Source organism: Myotis davidii, unplaced genomic scaffold (assembly GCF_000327345.1).
Source record: "Myotis davidii unplaced genomic scaffold, ASM32734v1 scaffold10, whole genome shotgun sequence".
NCBI classification, from domain to species: domain Eukaryota; kingdom Metazoa; phylum Chordata; class Mammalia; order Chiroptera; family Vespertilionidae; genus Myotis; species Myotis davidii.
The window spans coordinates 2,087,471-2,107,353 of NW_006283544.1; the positions used below are offsets into that span (position 1 = coordinate 2,087,471).

Genomic DNA, 19,883 nt, shown 5'->3' on the forward strand with positions numbered 1-19,883 from the left:
AGTCAGCATAAACTTGAATTAAACTATATGAACTCTAAAGCCAGAGTGTCAGGATTCAAATATTGGCTCTACCACTTACTGGCCATATGGCAAGTGCTCTAAGCTCAATTTTTTTTTTCTCACTAAATATTACAAAGGAAAATGGTACACCTATTTCACAGGATTGTTGTGAACATTATAAACAAATTAACACATGCAAAGTGCTCAGAATTATATTAGGCATATAGTAAGAATTGCATAAGCATTATTATTACTATGAAAAGGCAGGTAATAATTGCCTTTCCGATTATTTCAAAGTTCTTTCAAAATTCTTAACTCAAAGAATATGGCAATTAATGGAACAAGTGGCTTTCTGAAAGCAAGTGCAGGCTATGAAGTCAAATGAATCATACTTTCCTGTTACCAGATATTGTAAAATTACAAATGTTGGTTATGAAATCACATTTTTTTAAAAAGTGCCAAAAAAATACATAAAAGTGCTCTAAGCTCAATTTTTTTTTCTCACTAAATATTACAAAGGAAAACCAAAACTGCATCTTCAAAATACAAAAATGCTATATAGGAAATTTGATTCCTTTGGCACTAGTTCCACATGAAAGAAAGATTAATCCTGAGAAGGTGCCTGACTCCTGCTTCTTTAAAAAAAAACAGAGCTGCTTGATTTCTTCTCTAATCTCATCTTTTCCTACTCCAAGTCAATGCTTTGGTCCTCACATTTAATGCATTTTCTTTCTTACCATACTCTTAGAAAAGAAAGGCTTAAAGAACACCAAGGGAGCAACCAAAAAAACTACAAAATACGAATATACTTTACCTGAATGTTACTGTTTTCACAAGGAATTACACTGCTTTCTGCAAGAGGTGACATACACATATGAGAGTTTTCAATACTCAAGGAATCAGTCATGGGTGAACTCCCATTATCCACCGGCTCCTTAATCCAAGTGTTCTCATCTGCCGTCTCTACAGGATCAACCATATCCACCGTGTTATTCTCCTTCTCACTTTCAACATCCTGCAGCAGAGCCAGGACTTTTGCAGAAGCACTGGACTGATTTTGTGTAACGGACATGGAAGTCACTACTAAACGAGGGCCATGAGAAACATCACTATCCAACTGCCGCAGGTGGACGCCAGTAGTGTCCATGGCAGGTGAAGAGGCATCTGTGGAAGGAACATTTGCTTTGTCTTCTTCATCTTCACTGTGAGCCTCAAGGGTAAAAGGGATTCGAAGCAGTGAGGTCCGATATTGAGTTCCATCTCTATACATCTCAAGTCTCATAGGAGACCAATTTTTAATTGGTGAGCAGCCATCTATATAAGGACTTCTGATACATGCATTACTAATTCCATTAGAATTTATTCCAGACAAAGCATCAGGAGAATGAAAAGCAAGCTTCCTTTGTTCTAAAAGATTGGGAGGGAAAAATTACATCATAAAATCTTAAAAATGGAAAAGCCATTCCTAAATGGTAATCATGTTTCATGACAGAAAAAACAGATTTATATTAACAGTTGTATTGTTTACTGAAATAAAATTTTGTTGTTAAAAACAGCACATGACTTGCTTCCATATCTTGGTTATTGTAAATAACACTGCAATGAACATAGGAGTGCATATACGCTTTCAAATTAGTATTTGGGGTTTCTTCGGATATATACCCAGAATTGGAATCGCTGGGTCATAACGCAGTTACATTTTTAATTTTTTTGAAGAATTTCCATACTGTTTTCCATAGTCACTGCACCAATCTGTATTCCCAGCAACAGTGTTTGTTGATTTATAGCTGACAGCCATTCTAACAGGTGTAAGGTGATATCTCATTATGGTTTTAATTTGTAACTATGGTTTTAATTTAATGTTGAGCATCTTTTCATATGTCTATTTGCCATCTATAAGGCATCTTTGGAGAAGTGTCTATTCAGGTCCTTTGCCCATCTATTAATTGGATAAAAACATCATCTTTTGAGTGTTGAGTTGTATGAGTTCTTCATAAATTTAGGATATTAACCCCCTATTGGATGTATCATTGGCAAATATCTTCTCCCATTCAGTAGGTTGTTTTTTTGTTTTGTTATTTACAATAGCTAAGATACAGAAGAAACCCAAGTGCCCATCAACAGACGAGTGAATATATACAGCCATAAACAAGAATTCACAACGTGAGGAACTGTATTACAGGGTCGTGGCATTAGGAAGGTTGAGAACCACTGACTTAGTGGGTATTATGCTAAGTTAAGTAAGTCGGTCAGAGAAAGACAAATACCATATGATTTCACTTATATATGGAATATAGAGAATATGAACAAAGAACAGATAGAGAACAGTGTGATGGTTGCCAGAGGAGAAGGGGTTTGGGGAACTAGGTGAAAAAGGTGAAGGGATTGATAAGTACAGATTTGTGGTAACAAAATAGTCATGGGGATATAAAGCACACATAGGGAATATAGTAATTAATACCTCAATAATATAATTACTATGCATGGTGCCAGGTGGGTACTGGCAATATTGGGGGAATCACTTTGTAGAGTATATGACTGTCTAACCACTATGATATATACCTGAAACTAACGTTGAATGTAAACTGTAACTGAAAAACAAACAAACCCAATAGCACAAATGAATGTGTCTCAATAAGTAAGACGAGGTTCTTCCTGTGGCACTCTCATTTTAAATTAAAGAGTACTCCCTGAGAATTATTTCCTTACAAGCATTTTGCTATTATAACAATATTGTCCATATACAAAGAAGATACTGGACAAATCATGTGACCGCTACAAATTAACAGCTGAACCTGATAAATGAAATACAGTGGTCTCTCTTATCCACAGTTTTGCTTTCTGTGCTTTCAGTCACCCGTGGTCAACTAAAGTCCAAAAACACTGACTGGGAAATTTACTAAAGTACTAATAATCCCCCACCCCAAAATACATGACCAATAAACATTCAGAAATAATTCAATGTCATAATAATCAGAGATAAAAAAATTAAAGCAGTAAGGGACCTTTTTGTAATTTATCAAATTAACAAACTTCAAAAAGAAAGCCCTAACCAGTTTGGATCAGTGGGTAAAGCATCAGCCCAAAGGGTCCCGGGCTTAATTCGGGGCAAGGGCACATATCTCGGTTGTAGGCTTCTCCCTGACCAGGCCCTGGTCAGGGCTCGTGCAGGAGGCAACCAATCGATGTGTTTCTCTCACATTGATATTTCTCTTTGTCTTTCCCTCTCCCACTCTCTAAAAATCAATGGAAAAATATCCTCAGGTGAGGATTTAAAAAAAAAGAATGTTAACGCCAGTGTTTCTAGATGGGGGGAAACTGATTTTCTTATAGACTATTGATGAAAATTTCAACTGATGCAACCTTTTATGAAGTAAATTTGATGAAATTCATCAAGCCTTAAAAATATTCTCCCCTTTTGACCAAATGATTCTACTTCTAAGATTTTAACTAAGGATACAAATATGTACAACACGATGTATATATAAAGATAACCAACAGTTATGTGTTTTAAAAAATTAAAAACAATTTAAATGTTTACCAACAGTTGAAACAAATACCACATCCATGAAATGGAGTATTACATAGTGATTCAAATTCATGGTTTCAGATAATAATAAATGACTTGAATGACCAATGAAAAAAAAAACTATACTAATAAAAGGGTAATATGCTAATTAGACCAGGAGACCTTCCAGATGTCCTTCTGGACAAAGCCATCGTGGTGGGGCCGCGCCCAGTGGACGAATTTTGTGCACCAGGCCACTAATTCATAATAAAATGCTTTGCAAAGAAAGCATGATAGAGAATTGTGCATATATAACACTTCACATGGGCACGTGAGGACATATGGAGACACACACACACACAATGGAAAGACTAACGAAATACATCATTTTCAGCTTTCCAATTTTCTTTACTATGAATAGGTTTTTTCTATTGTGAATAATTTTTCAAAAGTGTTATCATCTTTTCCAGAGAAACTGACATACTGCAAAGAGAAATACTTTCTCTGAAATTTTCCATACTATATTTTCTTTAAAAACTTTACTCAAACAAATATGTTTGCAAAATATGAATATCCAATTGCCAAAGTGTGAAGCTACAGGTTAGAAGCAAAATCAAACCCGCTTATATCTAAAACTGCCATCTTTCTTTGATTCCCTTTATAAGAATGTTTGATATAAATATTATTAATCAAGTTATCTGTATTTACCAGTTAGAGTAGAACTTTGCTGAGACACTGTTTTGGAAGTTAAATTGTTCTTTTTGTAAAAAAAAAAAAAAAGTTTCTAAATTTTAAAAGGTTAGTGGTCATTAAGAGCTCTATAGTTAGTACAAGCTAAAAGGAACCTCTACAATAACAAAAATTGATAATATAAAAATTTAAATTAGGTATTATATTATGAGACATACCTGAGAGTGGTGTTTTTCCTATCTGAAATGTAATTGGTGAGAAAGTAGGTGAAGAAATAGGTGAAGGACTGGTTACACTTCCCAAACTGTATTTTTTTGCACTACCCTGAATAGGGCTGGAAGAAAACTGCCCCTATAATAAAAACAAAAAAAATTATATGGTTCTCTTCCTCAACTCTATTATGCCATATGCATCTTTGTCTACACATTTATAAAGTAGATCATGTAAACTCTGGTCATTCCCCAAAGTACAGATGCCAAAAGTCAAGGCATCTTGTAGCAAGGACAGCTAAGAAGATAGCTAGAAAGTTTTGAAACAGAATGTGCTAGTCAAAAAATATAAATACACTGGGTTCAAACAAACCACTATATTTCATACTAAGCAGCTGTTTACAAAAAATTTAAATTCAATTAATCCATTAATGCCAATCCAGTTGTATTATAGTAAAAATCTTACATAATTCAGTAAATAACTTACATTGAAATTCTCTGAGATTCATGATAAATTTGGTTATCCTGTATACCTCTAAATGCAAAATTGGAAAGTCTGACCAAAAACATTCTTGACTAGTGACAAAATGTGAACATAATCCTTATGAAATATAGAACCCAAATGGCTATTTCTCAAGTGCAATTCGGGCAACCAAGATCCAAGTATACCTATAGCAAAGTTAGCCAACCACATTTTAATACACTTCTTACCGAACTTGGTGTCTGCACGGGGCTCCTACCCTGTACAGGAGATAAATCTATTGAATAAAACACTTCAAGTGATGTTTGAGCACTACTGTGAAGACTTCTGGGAGAAGCTGGAGGTAAGCAGTCAGAGATACTCCCATTGCCATCTAAAAATAGCTTTCTTCTGAGGGATGAAGAACTGAGGTTTCCGGGAGACTGATCTGCAAATTCATCAGCTCTAAAATATTCACCTACATTTAAGGTTAACAGAATAAAAGGCAAAGCTATAGTTATTTTGAAGAGCAATTAGACTTCAGTTATCTGACTTTTGAAAAACCACCATGTACTACTATATATTTGAATTGTTTTCAAACAATAGGACAAAGTTTAATGGCATATATGATGCTTAAAATCTGAAATTATTTCTTCTTTTTCAAGTGCTTATCCTATCTAATAATAGACAAACACGGTAATTGATTGTACCTTCACTACGCTTTCCATTGGCTAATCAGGGCAATATGCAAATTAACCGCCAACAAAGATGGTGGTTAATTTGCATACATAGGTGCAATGCTGGGAGGTGAAAGGGGAAGGACGGAAGAAGCCGCCTGCTGCTGACGGTGATTGGAAACCCAGGTGGCAGGCAAGAGCCTGCCTCCCGGCCCGTGTTGAAGAACCAGGGCCACCTTTGCCCGCACCCCGGCAGGTGATCAGAGAAGCCGGGCGGGGCAGGGATGAGGTGGCCGCTAGCAGCCGACTCTTCCCTGCCCCCCACCAGCCAGTGTTCAGAGAAGTACCTGTATTTTTTTTTTCAAAGTACCTGTATTTTTAATAATTTCTTGACATGGTAAAATGCAATTGGTTTGTTACTGAGTACTATTCATGGAAAGACAGCATCCTTATTCCTTCTCTATACAGCGTATTGGGAGTAAAAATGATGCATCAAGGTGGATGGCTGCAAATACTGACTCTCCAGTAGTGATAGAATAAAAAAGTGGGGGATATCTCTGGAAGATTCAAGAGATAGGGGCAACTCTTTTATGGTTTTGACCAGCAGATTTCCACATACACACGTGTACACGCCTATGTTTGCATGCACACACATATACACATAACTGACCGCCCTCCCTGGAAGCATAGAAGAAGAAGCCACCCACCTTTGGTCCTGGTGCCAGTGCCTGCAGCTGGCTGCAGCCCAGGAGACAGACAAGCCACCCGCCCGAGGTCCCAGGCTGCAGCCACCCGGAGAAGCTGCCAGCCCTGTGGTCCAGGGTGCCAGCGCTGTGGCCAGGGAAATAGGTTCCCTCTTCTCCTACTGCAGTCATTACTTCAATATTCCCCTTCTGAATTTCTCTTTTATGCTGCAACCCAACTCCACTTTTCATCAGAAGGATATGGAACAGAGAGAGGAGTGTTAAAAACTTAAATTTTTAAGCTGGTAAGATTGGTACTTAAACATATAATGGAAAACTAGAGTCCTAAGGTAACAAAAGCTACAAAGGACAGGGACAGCGCATGACCTATTATATCCAGCAATCCATATGGGGACTGAAAACTTTGCAATGATGACAATTACTGAAGATATGAATCAACTAAAATAGTTGACAGGGACAATTCTTCCATCTTTGAAAATATCTACATCAAATCTGTTTAAATAGATTTTCATCTGCATAATATAACACATTCTGACAAGACCACCACCACCACCAAGGTGGTCAGTGTTGTGCTGATGTTTAATAACTGAGGGACCGCCCCCTCCCCCCCGAGTGCACAAATTTTTGTGCACTGGGTTACTAGTTATTAGTATAAGTAGTACCAATAAGATGCGTCCATAAATAGTTTATGTCTATAGTAAAGTTCACTTATTCAGGGCAGGTTAAAAATAAAAATTTTAGTATGATTTCCCCACTTCTTTTGAAAAAGGCACTGCCACATATTTCCATTTATAATAACCCATCGAAACAAAACCTTTTAAGTTATTAAAGATTTAAATAAGTACGATACATACCTAATACATTTTCTAAATTAAAATCCACAGGAAGAGACAGCAATGTCTGACAAGCAGCTGGAAACAAGCAGATACAAAAATACAAACATGGATAAATCATGCAAGCATATTATATACAATTTACAATGTGCTTCCCAATCAACCATCTCCCCATGATGTTCCAGCTAAACTCAATTAATTCATTTCTGCATTCTTTTATGTAATATGTCATCTTCTGGTAAGTGGCTTTCCATACTTGCTAGCACTGATATAAACCTGTTAATAGCTCAAGTTAACTCCTGGTTGTTCTGCTGGCAATTGAATAAAAAAGCCAGCCTATATCTGAGGATAAGTTTCCCAATTAAAAATTTAAAAAAACAAAGATTTTCAAAATCAGAAATCAATTCCTATGCTTTGAATAAAACAACAACACACTATTGCTATTTCTAAAACATGACTGAATGTATCTATTTTGAATAATTTTAAAAGACAGCTCTCATATAGCTCATTCATAAAAAGTAAGCAATTTCAATGCCAGCGTATTGTTATCACATGAACTGAATTTAAAATTAAATGTAGCTTAATGTGCAAGGTACTTCTTTTCAGAATATATTCATACTCACCATTGCTTTTCTCAGAATAGATGGTCAGCTTTCTTCCAATTGGAGATTCATTAGTTATGTTAATACCTGTAAAACATTTTAAGTGAAAAATCCTACATTTTATATTCTTCATTTACTTAGCATTACATTTTCTGGAGTAAAAAAATGAACAAAGTAGAAACTTAAAGAAAAATCTTTTTTTTATTTGTTGCCCAGCAGGTGTGGCTCAGTTGGCTGAGCATCATCCCATGTACCAAGATGTCACTGATTTGATTCCGAATCAAGGCACGATCCCTGGTGGGGGCATGTAGGAGGCAGCCAATCAATGATTCACTCATGGATGTTTCTCTCTCTCCTTCTCCCTTCTTCTTTCTATATAATTAATAAAAAAAATTCTTTTTGACTTATTGATTTTTCAGAGAGAGAGAAAGAGGAGAGAAATATCACTTTGTTATTTCACCACTTACACATTCTTGATTGATTTTTGTATGTGCCCTGACCGTAGATTGAAGCCGCATTCTTGGTGTAGTGGGATGATGCTCTAACCAACTGAGCTACCTGGACAGGGCTATGGAAACTTTTATTTTACATTTAAAAAAATAAATGTCTGTATATATAAGTACATAATTTGGTATTTTTCTGTTGTTTATCTTTTTTGATTTTGAGGGAGCACAAGGATAAAACTCAAAGTATTATTACTATATAGAAAAAAAGGAGGCACCATGTAATACTTTTTTAGGAAAACGTGGTTGCTCTCCATGATGTCAATCTTAAACGGCTGGGATGTGTGTTAGTCATCCTCAAACAGATCCTCTGTTGCCTAATGTTTTTGAACAATGGGTTTAGATAAATTGTCTGAATTAAAATGTCAGATTATCTTGACAAAACCTAAAATTTGATAAATAAAACCATGCTCAGTCTTTTTCACAGAAGTAAAAAATATGGCTGCAAATAATTTTTTAAAAATTAAAAGTTAATGACTAAATATTAAGCTTCATAATCTGAAAATCACCAGGTAGAAAAACTAAAACATTTAATGACAAAAATGACTAATATAAGCAAAAGAAAAAAGCAAGGAGACCAAAAAAAACAAAGAAAAAAAAACACCTCAAAAATCTTAAAATACAGTAACAGAATAAAGCCCAGTAACCTAACAAACATAAATAAATGGGTGAATGAGTAAGTGGGTGGGATGGGTGTTAAAGCCTCCGATTAAATATTATCAGAATGGGTAAAAAGTGAAATCCTAGATTCAAAAGGCCTTCTTTACTGAGGCTGTGTGACCTTCTATAAGGCACATGTAAGCAATGCACTCCATGGAAACCCTATTATGTCCTTGGTCTTTAGGCTACAAACCAAACACCTTAAACATGAAATGTGAATAATGTGACTGGGAATCTAAATTGTTAATTTAAGTGTATTTAATTTTTAAAAGCCACATTTGGTTAGGGGCTACCATGTCAAGAACTGTGAAAGGTCTGAGAACGTACCCTACTTGCACAATGACAAGTTAACGTGTCAACGTTCCATGGATGCTAGAAGACATGAGGCTTCTGCGTCAAGACACGAACTTCACTATTCCCAGCACCCAGGCAGCAGAAGCTTCATGTTCACGTCAGTTCCCTTTGCCCCTAAGTCCCAAGCACGAGAACTGAAACACCCAAAGTGGATATGGCACACACTGGATTCTCATCACAGGTGAGGAAAACTGAATTTGGGAAATCCCATTCTGTATTTATTTTTTAACTAGGAGCCCAGCGCACGATTCGAAATCACGCGGTGCTGCCCACCCTCGAGTCGCTGGTCTGGCCCTGCCCTGCTCCCCAGGCCCCACAGCAGCCACAGCCACTGCGGGTCTGGCCCTGCCTCCCTCTCCCGCCCTAGAAGCAGCCCCAGCTGCTGCTGATCAGGCCCTCCCCCAGCGCAGGCGCGGAGGCCCCACAGCCCGTCTGCTGACGCTGTGCATGCAACCTCCTCCTGTCAGGTCAACCCGTTACGGTGTCCCAGTTATTAGCATATTTCTCTATTATATAGATATATATAGATATATATATATAGAGAGAGATCTATATTATATGTATCTATATATATATCTATAGATTACAGCTGACATTCAATATTACTAGCATATTAGTTTCAGGTGCACGGCACAGTGGTTAGACATTTATACAGCTTACAAACTGATCCCCAATAAGTCTAGTCCCCTGATACAACACATCGTTATTACAACATTGTTGACTATATTCCCTATGCTGTACTTTACACCCCCCATGACTATTCTGTAACTGCCAATTTGTGGGAAGTCCCATTCTTTTAAAATAAGCTGCAAGCAAACCTGCTCCAGATGAAGACGCAAAACCTGCTCTCTGCTCTGGAGGGACTCACTATCTCTATATTCAACACCAACTATTTTTGCATCTGTAGATCATCTATGACCATCATTATATAACCGATTTTCACAATGGTCATGAAGAAAAAGTAAAATTCAGAATACAATGGCCCAAAAACCCAAATTCAGTAAATTTTAGTCAAATTTTGAATTCTAACCCTTAAATAGTTAAATCCTCAGAAATTTAATTTATAGCAAGTTCCTTACCAAAGCAGGTAAACTAGCACTTCACTACATGTTGTTTTACATTCACTGATTTTTATAATTTATGCTTCTTATTCATATGACTTTTAGTACACTCACATTTATTGGAATGATACTCTGAAACCTGTTTTCCTTCATGATCAGTCCAAGGAGAGGGCACAATGACATCCTTAGTGAAAAACTAGTAAGATAAAAGTCATATAATTAGACATAAATTCCCCCCAAAATATAATAAGGTACCCATGTTATTTTCAAATAATAAAAAACATTACATACTGACTTAATAGTTATAATTTAAAAAATTAAGATTTAAAAGCACAAGTGACCAAAGGTGAAATGGAAGAAATTTAAAGTATATATAAAGAGAAATCTTAATACTGTAAATCAACCACTTAAATTTGAAACTTGCATATTAAGCTAAGGTATTAAGCATAGAAACAATATTTTTAATTTCTTCCCCAATTGTTTTTGGGGAGAATGTTGACAAAAGTGAGGATGAAGAAGAGAAAGGAATAAATGGAGATAGTCATATACAAGTAAGCCAGTATGAGTGGTGTGTTGGATCTAGTTTCTACTGGCTCTCAAAATCTAATTATTAAATTTTCAGGAATTTTGTGCAAAGTTAATATTAAAAAGAAAATAAGCTGCAAGCAAATCTGAGTTATAGAAATGTACACTTGAAACCTATGTGATCTTTTAAGCAATGTCACCCTAATAAATTTAATTTAAAAAAATATTACAAAAGAATTCAGGACCAATGTTAATATGCTCGTAATTGGCTAGCTCTGGATGGTAATATTTGTTATGTAATTTCAGGAGTTTGTCATGTGTTTTTCCCTAAAATTAAATCAAATTGTTTGTAATTAAATATTATCAAATGTAAAAAATGGTATAAATTCATAAATTATATTAAATAAATTATATTAAAGGTAAAGATAATAAATACTAAAAATCATCACTTGCTAACTATTTTATTACATTACCAATATCTATGCCCAAGGTTATGTTTTTTGATCTGTCTGGTGGAACTCCTACATATAATGATATATCATTGCACTTCTTTTCCCATTCAGTGATATAACATTAGTAACTTAAAATTGGCTGCAGTTGGAGTATTTACATCGTAATAGCAGCAACCACTAAAACTCATACTCATCCCATAACCAAATGGCCAGTTGTTACACCAGCACTCCACTGGCTAGTATAATCAAATGGAGATAGAGCATTTGGATATATGTCTTTCCCTTTTCATTCTAGAAATAAAATTAAGCCAAATACTGTATTCTTCCTTTACCTCTATGTTTTTGCGGCAACTCTTTGTATTTTGCTATACCTAAAACAAAGAACAAGTTTGCTAAACTACCTATAATGCATGAGGAAAAGATGTAAAGGGGAGTGGGGGGAGAATGGGCAGAGATTATGATATAGTTAATTCCCAGAAGAAAAAATAAAGGACCCAAAAAATTATGCATAAGACCACTCAAAATAAAAGACATACAAATCCAAATAACATGACAAAATTTTAAAGTAATAAGAGTAGCACAAATTAAAAGGTGGGTAATAACCAGTATTTCAGATATGAGAAAACAGAAAGTATGATAATGTAGTTGGAGTAAAAACTGGTACAACCTTTTCAGGAGGCAAGATGGCAAAATACACTGAAAGTGAAAACTCAAAGCCTCTGACTTAGCAAGTCCATTTCAACTACACAAATACTTACATACAATGGTGTTCACTGAAGCATTATAAATGACAGAAAAATACTGAACACAACCTAAATAAATATCAATAGAGGCTGGGTTCATTTATGATACATTCATACAATGGAATACTATAGTATTACTAACAATTGGTCTATGCTGATAATCAAAAAAAGGCTAATAAAAATTATTAAGAAAAAAAGATTTAAAAAAATATAAGGATGATCCCACATGTGTAAAATACTTAAAAACTACAATATATTGCATACTAAAATTAATGCGTAAGTATAAATGTTCCAGTAGTTACTTTTAGGATGTGGGATGAATACCTGGTTTTCATCCGGTATTTTTTATTTGCAGTTTGAACTTCCTTTTTTTTTTTTATAATGTGCGTGTATTTATTCTATTTCAAATATGTCTATACATATGAAAAAATTTAAGCTGTTTAATACATTGACCCTAATCTTTACTATGACTTTATTTTCTTAAGTCTGATGAATTTCCTTTTAAAGTTGAGGGTTCTAAAAAGAATGCATATTTTCCAAAATGTTGGGAAAAGGGGAAGAGTCTGAGAATATTCAACGGGAGAGGAATCAAGTGATTGGATCAGAATGAAAATTTTGAATTATTTTGAATTACTAGGTAGATTACAAAGTAGATATTCTTTGGAGTAAAGCCTGTGCAATTATTTTTTAACAAATAGGCTATATATGGAATACAAGATGACAACACTGACAATGCAAAAATAAATGCAAGAGGGGCCTGTTCTCTGAAAAGAAGCATAGCTGAGGTCTCCTGGGGTACAGAAGAGCCAAGTATAGCTAAGCAATAGAGGTGGGTAGAGGAGGCTAGCGAGGGGAAAAGGAAAAATAAGAGATGTTGCCATAACATAAAGAATTTGAGGAAATAACTAAATAGCCCTTACTTACACTCTAAAAGTTCAGCAAACAAGCAAAAGTGAAAAACTCGTATTTTTATTTTAAAACACCCTATTTGTAAAACACCTCTTCTACTGATCAGTAAGACACTTTACTTCATTAAATATATTGCCTTAAAAATCCAAGTATTAACAACAACAAAAGATAAAACCATTACCAATGCCAATCTAGATTTTCACAGCCTAAAACTTCCTCTACATAAACTCCCAACTTGAAACAGAAGTTTGTGCTACTCAATATTCTGAAGGCACAAGGAAGGCACAAACCATGCTATACCCTGAGAATGAAAAGATGAATGAAGTACAGTATAAGGCAAAAAAGAATTCAGTCTAGGGAATAAAAGCAATAACTCAATCATCACAATAGTATAGGTAAGTATGAGGTGTTGAAATAGCTGAAAAACACTGGTCTTAGGGGAGAACAGAGAGGCACTAATATAGCTGGGGATGGGCAGGTTGGTGTGCCGCTAGGACAGTAAAGGGTTTGAAGGAAGTCTTCCTAAAAGGGGTGACATGCGTGGGAAATTGATGCTTAACTGCTTTAATGATCAGTAACAGTCTTAAGTTACCTCTTCAATGGCTTTTTGTCTTTTGTCTTCCACATCGTTATCTATTCTATACAAAGATAAAGAAGAAAAATAACCAGGCCATTACTTTAGCTGATTGAACATTTAAAATAATAACCTTTAAAAGAAATAACTTCTTTCTCTTGAAAACTGGCAAATGTTAAGCTCATTTTAAAAGAAAAATTGGAATCATATCACATTTAGTTAATGATATTATTTAGACATTCAGCATTGCACTGTTAGGCTTAACTCCCTCTACTCCATTCACAGTTGGAACATTTTCTTTTAAAAGGCTTTATATTGATAATACTTTACAAAAGTTGCTATTTACAACATAATGGAAGTAAGTTGAATAAACTTCATCTTTTAATCACAACATATTAATATTTCATTGCATAGAAATATAAAAATTGTCAAAACTCATTTTTTTCAATTATAGCAAGTTTATCATAGTCATAATTTTAGAATCAACTCTTATTCTGAAATAGAAACTATCACCCTTAGCTGAATAGGCAAAAATATTAAAAATGAAATAAAATATCAACAAAAAACTTTGTCCAAATGAATTTTTTGACTTTGATACAATAAGCAATTACAGTAACACTAATTTATCAGCTGAGATATAACAAAAAATGTCGGGTCTCAAGCACAAGGCATATACTTGCCAAAGGACTCAGCAGTTAGCCTTGTAGGACCACTTCTTTAATTTGTTCCAGGAAAGAGTATTTGCTTTCCATCAATTAATTAGTAAGTCACTTTTATCTCTCTAATTTTTTTCATGTATATATGTTCGTGGCTTAACAAAGCTTATATAATAATGTATACATTTCAGAAACTAAAATCAAGTGGATTTTTCAATAAAGGAGTTATGAGAAAGACTTCAATGATAATCCTCATATCCCAGCTTGAACAACAGCCATTTTGAGGATAACTCAATCCTATCATGAACATAACCAGGTCAAAATGACAGTATATAATAGCATATAGTATTAGTAAGCCCTGCTCTAGCATACCTCTTTCAGAAATGTTTTGCTGTTTGATTAGAGGGACTTTAAGGACTTGAAATATTCAGGTAACTGCTGGAAGCGGAATATCAGTTTGGCTAAATATTGTAGGGCCAGATCATGGAAGGTTGTAACAAGTCATATAGGATACAGTATCCTGACATTATGTGTACGTATATTACAGAACACTGGCATGATGCATATAGGTTACAGGTATGCCCTGAATGGATTCTTGGAGGAGGAGAAGGGGTTCAGGACTGTTTACCTTCTGTATGGGCAGACTCATTTGTTTACACCAGTGTGCCTTACAGTTATTTTTTTATGTGTAGCAAGGCATGAAAAAGATAGAAAGCAATGCATTAGGGAACTTGAATTAGACAGGAAGAGACACTGAAAGTCATTGCTAAGAATGAATCAGCCTGTTTTAAAAGTATACTCACTAACTGTGGTGGGAGCCATAACCATTCATGGAATTACGTTAGTAAGTTAAAATAAAACTAGGGTGTTTTCTCACTCTTTACCCCTATTCTGTATCTACTGGTTTACACCAAGATTCATAAACCTACCCACACAATGCATCATTAATTAGTAAGTATAGAAATGTTGTGTCACAACTTTGGTTAACAGTATTGTTAACTCTAGAGGGCAGGAATAATATACTATACTTCTTCAGTGTGTTCCTCACAGTGCCTCAGTGCTCAATAAATATCTCTTGACAGTTTACAGTTTTCCATGGTTGCATATATAAAGAGAAGAGGCAAAACAAAGCATACAGTTTATGTGAAATAAAAAATTAGTCATTTGTGAATCACTTGCTTTTAGATAGTCTTTTCACCTCTTTCAAAGGTATTTAGATTTAAGTTAAAATTCTTTTATGCTCATTCCCCATTCTATTCCTTTCTACAACACTTTAGATAGATATAATTAATTAAGAATGAATGGTCATCAAGTTACCAAGCCAAGACAAATATTTGCAAGAGCATCTCAACATGTGTACATCTTTGAGTGAGTGAATTTTAATTGGAAAAGAATTACCTATTATTTTGGACTAACAACACATGAATCTTAGGACCAAAAGTTAAAAGCTGGTCATACTATTCAAATTTTTCAAGTAAAAAAAATTAGACTATGAAACTGACAACAACAGTCTCTTAAACTCTTAATGAAATGTTATCTGTCATTTGTAATTACAGATCATTGCAATCTATATATATAAAAGCCCAACGACCGGAATGGAGAAACAACCAGAACAACCAGTGGCTATGATGCACACTGAGGCAGCCAATCAGCCTGATACAGGCCCTAATCAACCCCCAACACCCTGATTGGGGGTGGAGCCGGCCAACCGCCTGCGTCCCCTCCCCGCCTCACTGGCCTGGCCCAATGGGGCCCCATCAAGGCAGGCCAGCCGGACCCCACCTGTGCACAAATTTGTGCACCGGGCCTCTAGTTTATAATAAAAAACTAGGTCTGTTCTACCAAAGAAGTGCATATTCTCATTACACGAGGCATCGTTAAGCATCTCAAGTCAGAGGAACACTAGTGCTTGGAAACCTACACAATACGTCAACAAAGAAGTTAAGGCTCCTCTGATTACTAGCTTGAATTCAAGACAATATAATTCAGATCCCCAAATATCCTATGTCAAAGTTGGATGATGTCTATAAAAGCTCTTTCTGTTGCTAAAAGATACTGTTCCAGCCCTGGCTGGCTTCGCTCAGTAGATAGAGTGTCGGCCTGCAGACTGGGGGGTCCCAGGTTTGAATCCAGTCAAGGGCACATGCCCAGGTTGTGGGCTCCATCCCCAGTGGGGGGCGTGCAGGAGGCAGCCAATCAATGATTCTCTCTCATCATTGATGTTTCTAACTCTCTCTCCCTCTCCCTTCCTCTCTGAAATTAATTAATTAAATAAATAAATAAAAGATACTCTTCCAGTCCAGTCCATGTGTCTTAACTTGGTAAGGCTTCTCTAAATTCATGTGTCAATGAAACAGCAATATGCTTTACCCTACACCACCAAAAAAACAAAGCAACAATTCAATGGCAAAAGCCACAATCACGTAGAAATGCTCTTCCCTCTTCCAGGTGCTGAGGAGGCAGAGCTGTCCCGTAAGTGGCTGAGAGAGAAGATTACCTCTAAAAGAAAAGAACTCCTACCTAGATTTGGACTGTTTGCAGGAGAGTCATTCTGGATGTAGTTCTTTGAACTTACTCTTCATTTAGATAACATAAATCTGTATCACAATTTTTCCTCCGATATTTTTACATATAAAAATAAAACTTTGTAACTTCCGTCTCCCTTCATGTAAGGGTATGTTATTACACTTCAGTGCAAGAAGGGAAAACTTACCGAGAATGACTTAAATACAAAGCTTGACGATGAATGTCTTCTGGGTCTATTTCTACAGGATTTATTACAGCTAGTTGATCAATAGACCATCTAAATTTTCCTGGAGTCTTAATAAAAGAAAGTGAGATTATGAATAAAAGCAAATTAAAATAGTTCATCAAAGTGCTAACCTATGTCAACTTCAAAAATAATGAGAATGGTTATAGTATAAAAATATCTTACACTTCATATTTACTGTATTATTTATTTTCAATTTATTTTTTCCATCACCTCATATTTCTAAATCTGATTATATCACTAAATAAATGACAAGTGGTAATCAAATCACACTATATACTGACTTGACTGTATCTCTTTTAAAATATCAAATCTTCCCTCTGGGTGATTTTTAAAATTACATAATAATAGGATTCATAGTAGAATATTAGAGGTACAGAAAATCTACAATTAACACTCATCAGTGATGTCCAAATAAAAGTAAAAATCTCTTAGTTACCTAAGGTCTTTATTTTCAATAAGAATGAACTGAAATTAAAGTCCTAACTATAGAAGTGCCTGCAAAAGCTCATAAAATAGTTGATCCATAAAATAATTATGAATGGTAACCACTGCTTCTTTCTATATCCAACTATCTAATTAAACCAATCACTTATTCATTGGTTGATTCTTGTATGTGCCCTGACGGGACTGAACCCACAACAGTGGTGTATTGGGATAATGCTGTAAACAACTGAGCTACCTAGCTAGGGCCTAAACTGTAATTCAGAATATATTTTTGACAAATTCAGGCTTAAAAACCTGAGATACCATACATTCTGGCTTTTAGGATGAAGTTGGAGTCATTCCATTATTTTTATTAAGACTAACAGATAAACTAAGGTTTAATATGATTCAATTAAAATGAGGTCCGAGTAATGAATCAATATACATTGTATAAATAAAACTTCCCTCTGCATATCTACTTCAAACTGATATGAACAAGTAGCATAAACAGCCATACAATTTGCAGTTTTCTAGATAATTTACTAGATTTGCAGATCAGACTTCAAAAGAAATTCTCCAGGATAGCCGGTTAACAGTAAAATAAGCTAAAGTGATTAAGCACTCCCTAATCCCCAGAAGAGCACGTTCCCTTCCATATCACCCTTGTGCTTAACCACTAGTCAGCACATATATTCTTTTGAAGTTGCTAATGTAGTTGTGTCTATTCCATAATACAATTTGCAAGCTATGAAATGGTTGACAAAAACCCCAAAGAATATTAGTATTTCATGGAAATTACATGAAATTCAAGTTTCACTGCCCATAAGTAAAGCTTTATTGTTTATATATTGCCTATGACCACTTTTGTGATACAAGCAAGGCACAGGTGAGTAGTTGTTACAATAACCCGATGGTCAGCAAAGCCTAAAATATTTATAGTTGTAGGAAAAAGTTTGCTGACCCCTGCATTAGAGTATAAACTCCTTTGGAATTTGTGTCTAATGACCCTGACTTGTTTGCAGTGTCATCTCTATGCCTAGCACTGGATCTGACACATAGCAGCCTTCAAATAACGTTTGCTGAATAAATGAGAGTGGCTAACTAGATGACAGAGCTTCTTCTCAAATAGGGTATCTATATTCATATATCACCAACCATAGACAGCACAACTGCAGGAAGCTACCATGTAATCTATTTAAAAAGAGAGAGAGAGGGAAATGGTAACTTTAAAAACTCCAAGCTAAGTTGTTTTTAGGTGAAACATTAGATTATAATGAACATTACAATTAAAAAAGTACGTTCTAAGTAATATATGCTCCATGGTAAATTTTCCCCTTACTTTGTAAAGAAAGATATTCTTATTTAAAATTATTTGTAGCCCTAGCCGGTTTGGCTCAGTGGATAGAGCATCAGATTGCAGACTGAAAGGTCCAGGGTTCCATTCAGGTCATGGGCACATGCCCAAGTTGCGGGCTCCATCCCCAGTGGAGAGCGTGTAGCAGATCAATGATTCTCTCTCATCATTGATGTTTCTATCTCTCTCTCCCTCTCCCTTCCTCTCTGAAATCAATCTTTATTTATAAATAAATAAATACATAAATAAAATAAATTATTTGTGAACACTAGTCAAGAACAACTTACTGGTAATTTTGTTGATTTAAAAACAGGACTGGAAACAGTTTGTTCATGGAGATTACAATAATCACCAGGACTTTCAAAAGGATTTAAAATAGGGATCCTTCCTGGAGTTTCCGGTGTTATTTGCATTTTTGGTTCTTTGCCATCTCCCATAGCACAGAGAAGAAAACTAAAAAAGAAGTCAGAAGGACATACAATAGAACTACAAAGTTCCATAGACATTCATTTTGATAATCAAAATGTATTCAACAAACAATTCTCAAAATTAACTGAAAACCTGACGCTGTTGGAGCTAGTTTATACAGTTTACCAAAAGGCATCACATACATTTTCTCAAGGGATCCTCCCAATAACCTTGAAACCCAGAGCAGTCGGGTATTAGTAATACCATTTTATGAATTAAGCTCAGAGAACTTAAATGGCATCTAAGTTAACAGTTAACCAAATGTGAAAATGAGTTTAGGTCTGCTTTCACCGAGGCAACTAAGTGTTATAAGAGGCACAAAATTCCTTCCAACTAGAGGTCTTACACCTATATTAAGAGGTCTTACACCATGGTATTAAGTCTCTAAACACGCTGAATATCTTTCGGATATCCCAGCAATTCCCCATCAAGCTGCAGTTACTACACAACAATTATTTACAGCAAAGCAAGAGACGACAGAGCTTGTGCAGGGGAGCCTTCTGGCACATCAGCCCCGTCAAAGAAGAATGACTGATGAGAGAGAGACAAGACATTAACCGCCTTTGGCTGTCTCCTCGCCCTCCTTTCGCTAAGAGCCCCAGGGCAGCAGACGAGACTGCATGACTCCAGGCAAAGAGACCTACAAAGGGAGAGAAAGAGGAATCCACTTCTTGGGAGGCGGAAGCGCAGCTGGCTTCCTCGGGTGGAGAGCGGAGGACACTCACACCTGTCACCTCCACGCCAC

General features: G+C 35.6%; 1 protein-coding gene across 1 annotated transcript in view; it reads right to left on the reverse strand.

Moving 5' to 3' along the window:
• BORA (bora, aurora kinase A activator) overlaps positions 1 to 19,147 on the reverse strand; it is a 27,100-nt gene extending 7,953 nt beyond the window's left edge. Inside the window, exons 1-9 of the mRNA XM_015564815.1 lie at positions 18,958 to 19,147; positions 16,834 to 16,940; positions 13,483 to 13,528; positions 10,376 to 10,457; positions 7,705 to 7,770; positions 7,103 to 7,159; positions 5,119 to 5,345; positions 4,417 to 4,549; positions 815 to 1,407 (exon numbers count right to left, since the gene is read on the reverse strand). Coding sequence (XP_015420301.1) covers positions 815 to 1,407; positions 4,417 to 4,549; positions 5,119 to 5,345; positions 7,103 to 7,159; positions 7,705 to 7,770; positions 10,376 to 10,457; positions 13,483 to 13,528; positions 16,834 to 16,940; positions 18,958 to 19,107 — 1,461 coding nt within the window. The 5' untranslated portion in view covers positions 19,108 to 19,147. The remainder of the gene's footprint in view (positions 1 to 814; positions 1,408 to 4,416; positions 4,550 to 5,118; positions 5,346 to 7,102; positions 7,160 to 7,704; positions 7,771 to 10,375; positions 10,458 to 13,482; positions 13,529 to 16,833; positions 16,941 to 18,957) is intronic.
• Positions 19,148 to 19,883: the final 736 nt, after the last annotated feature.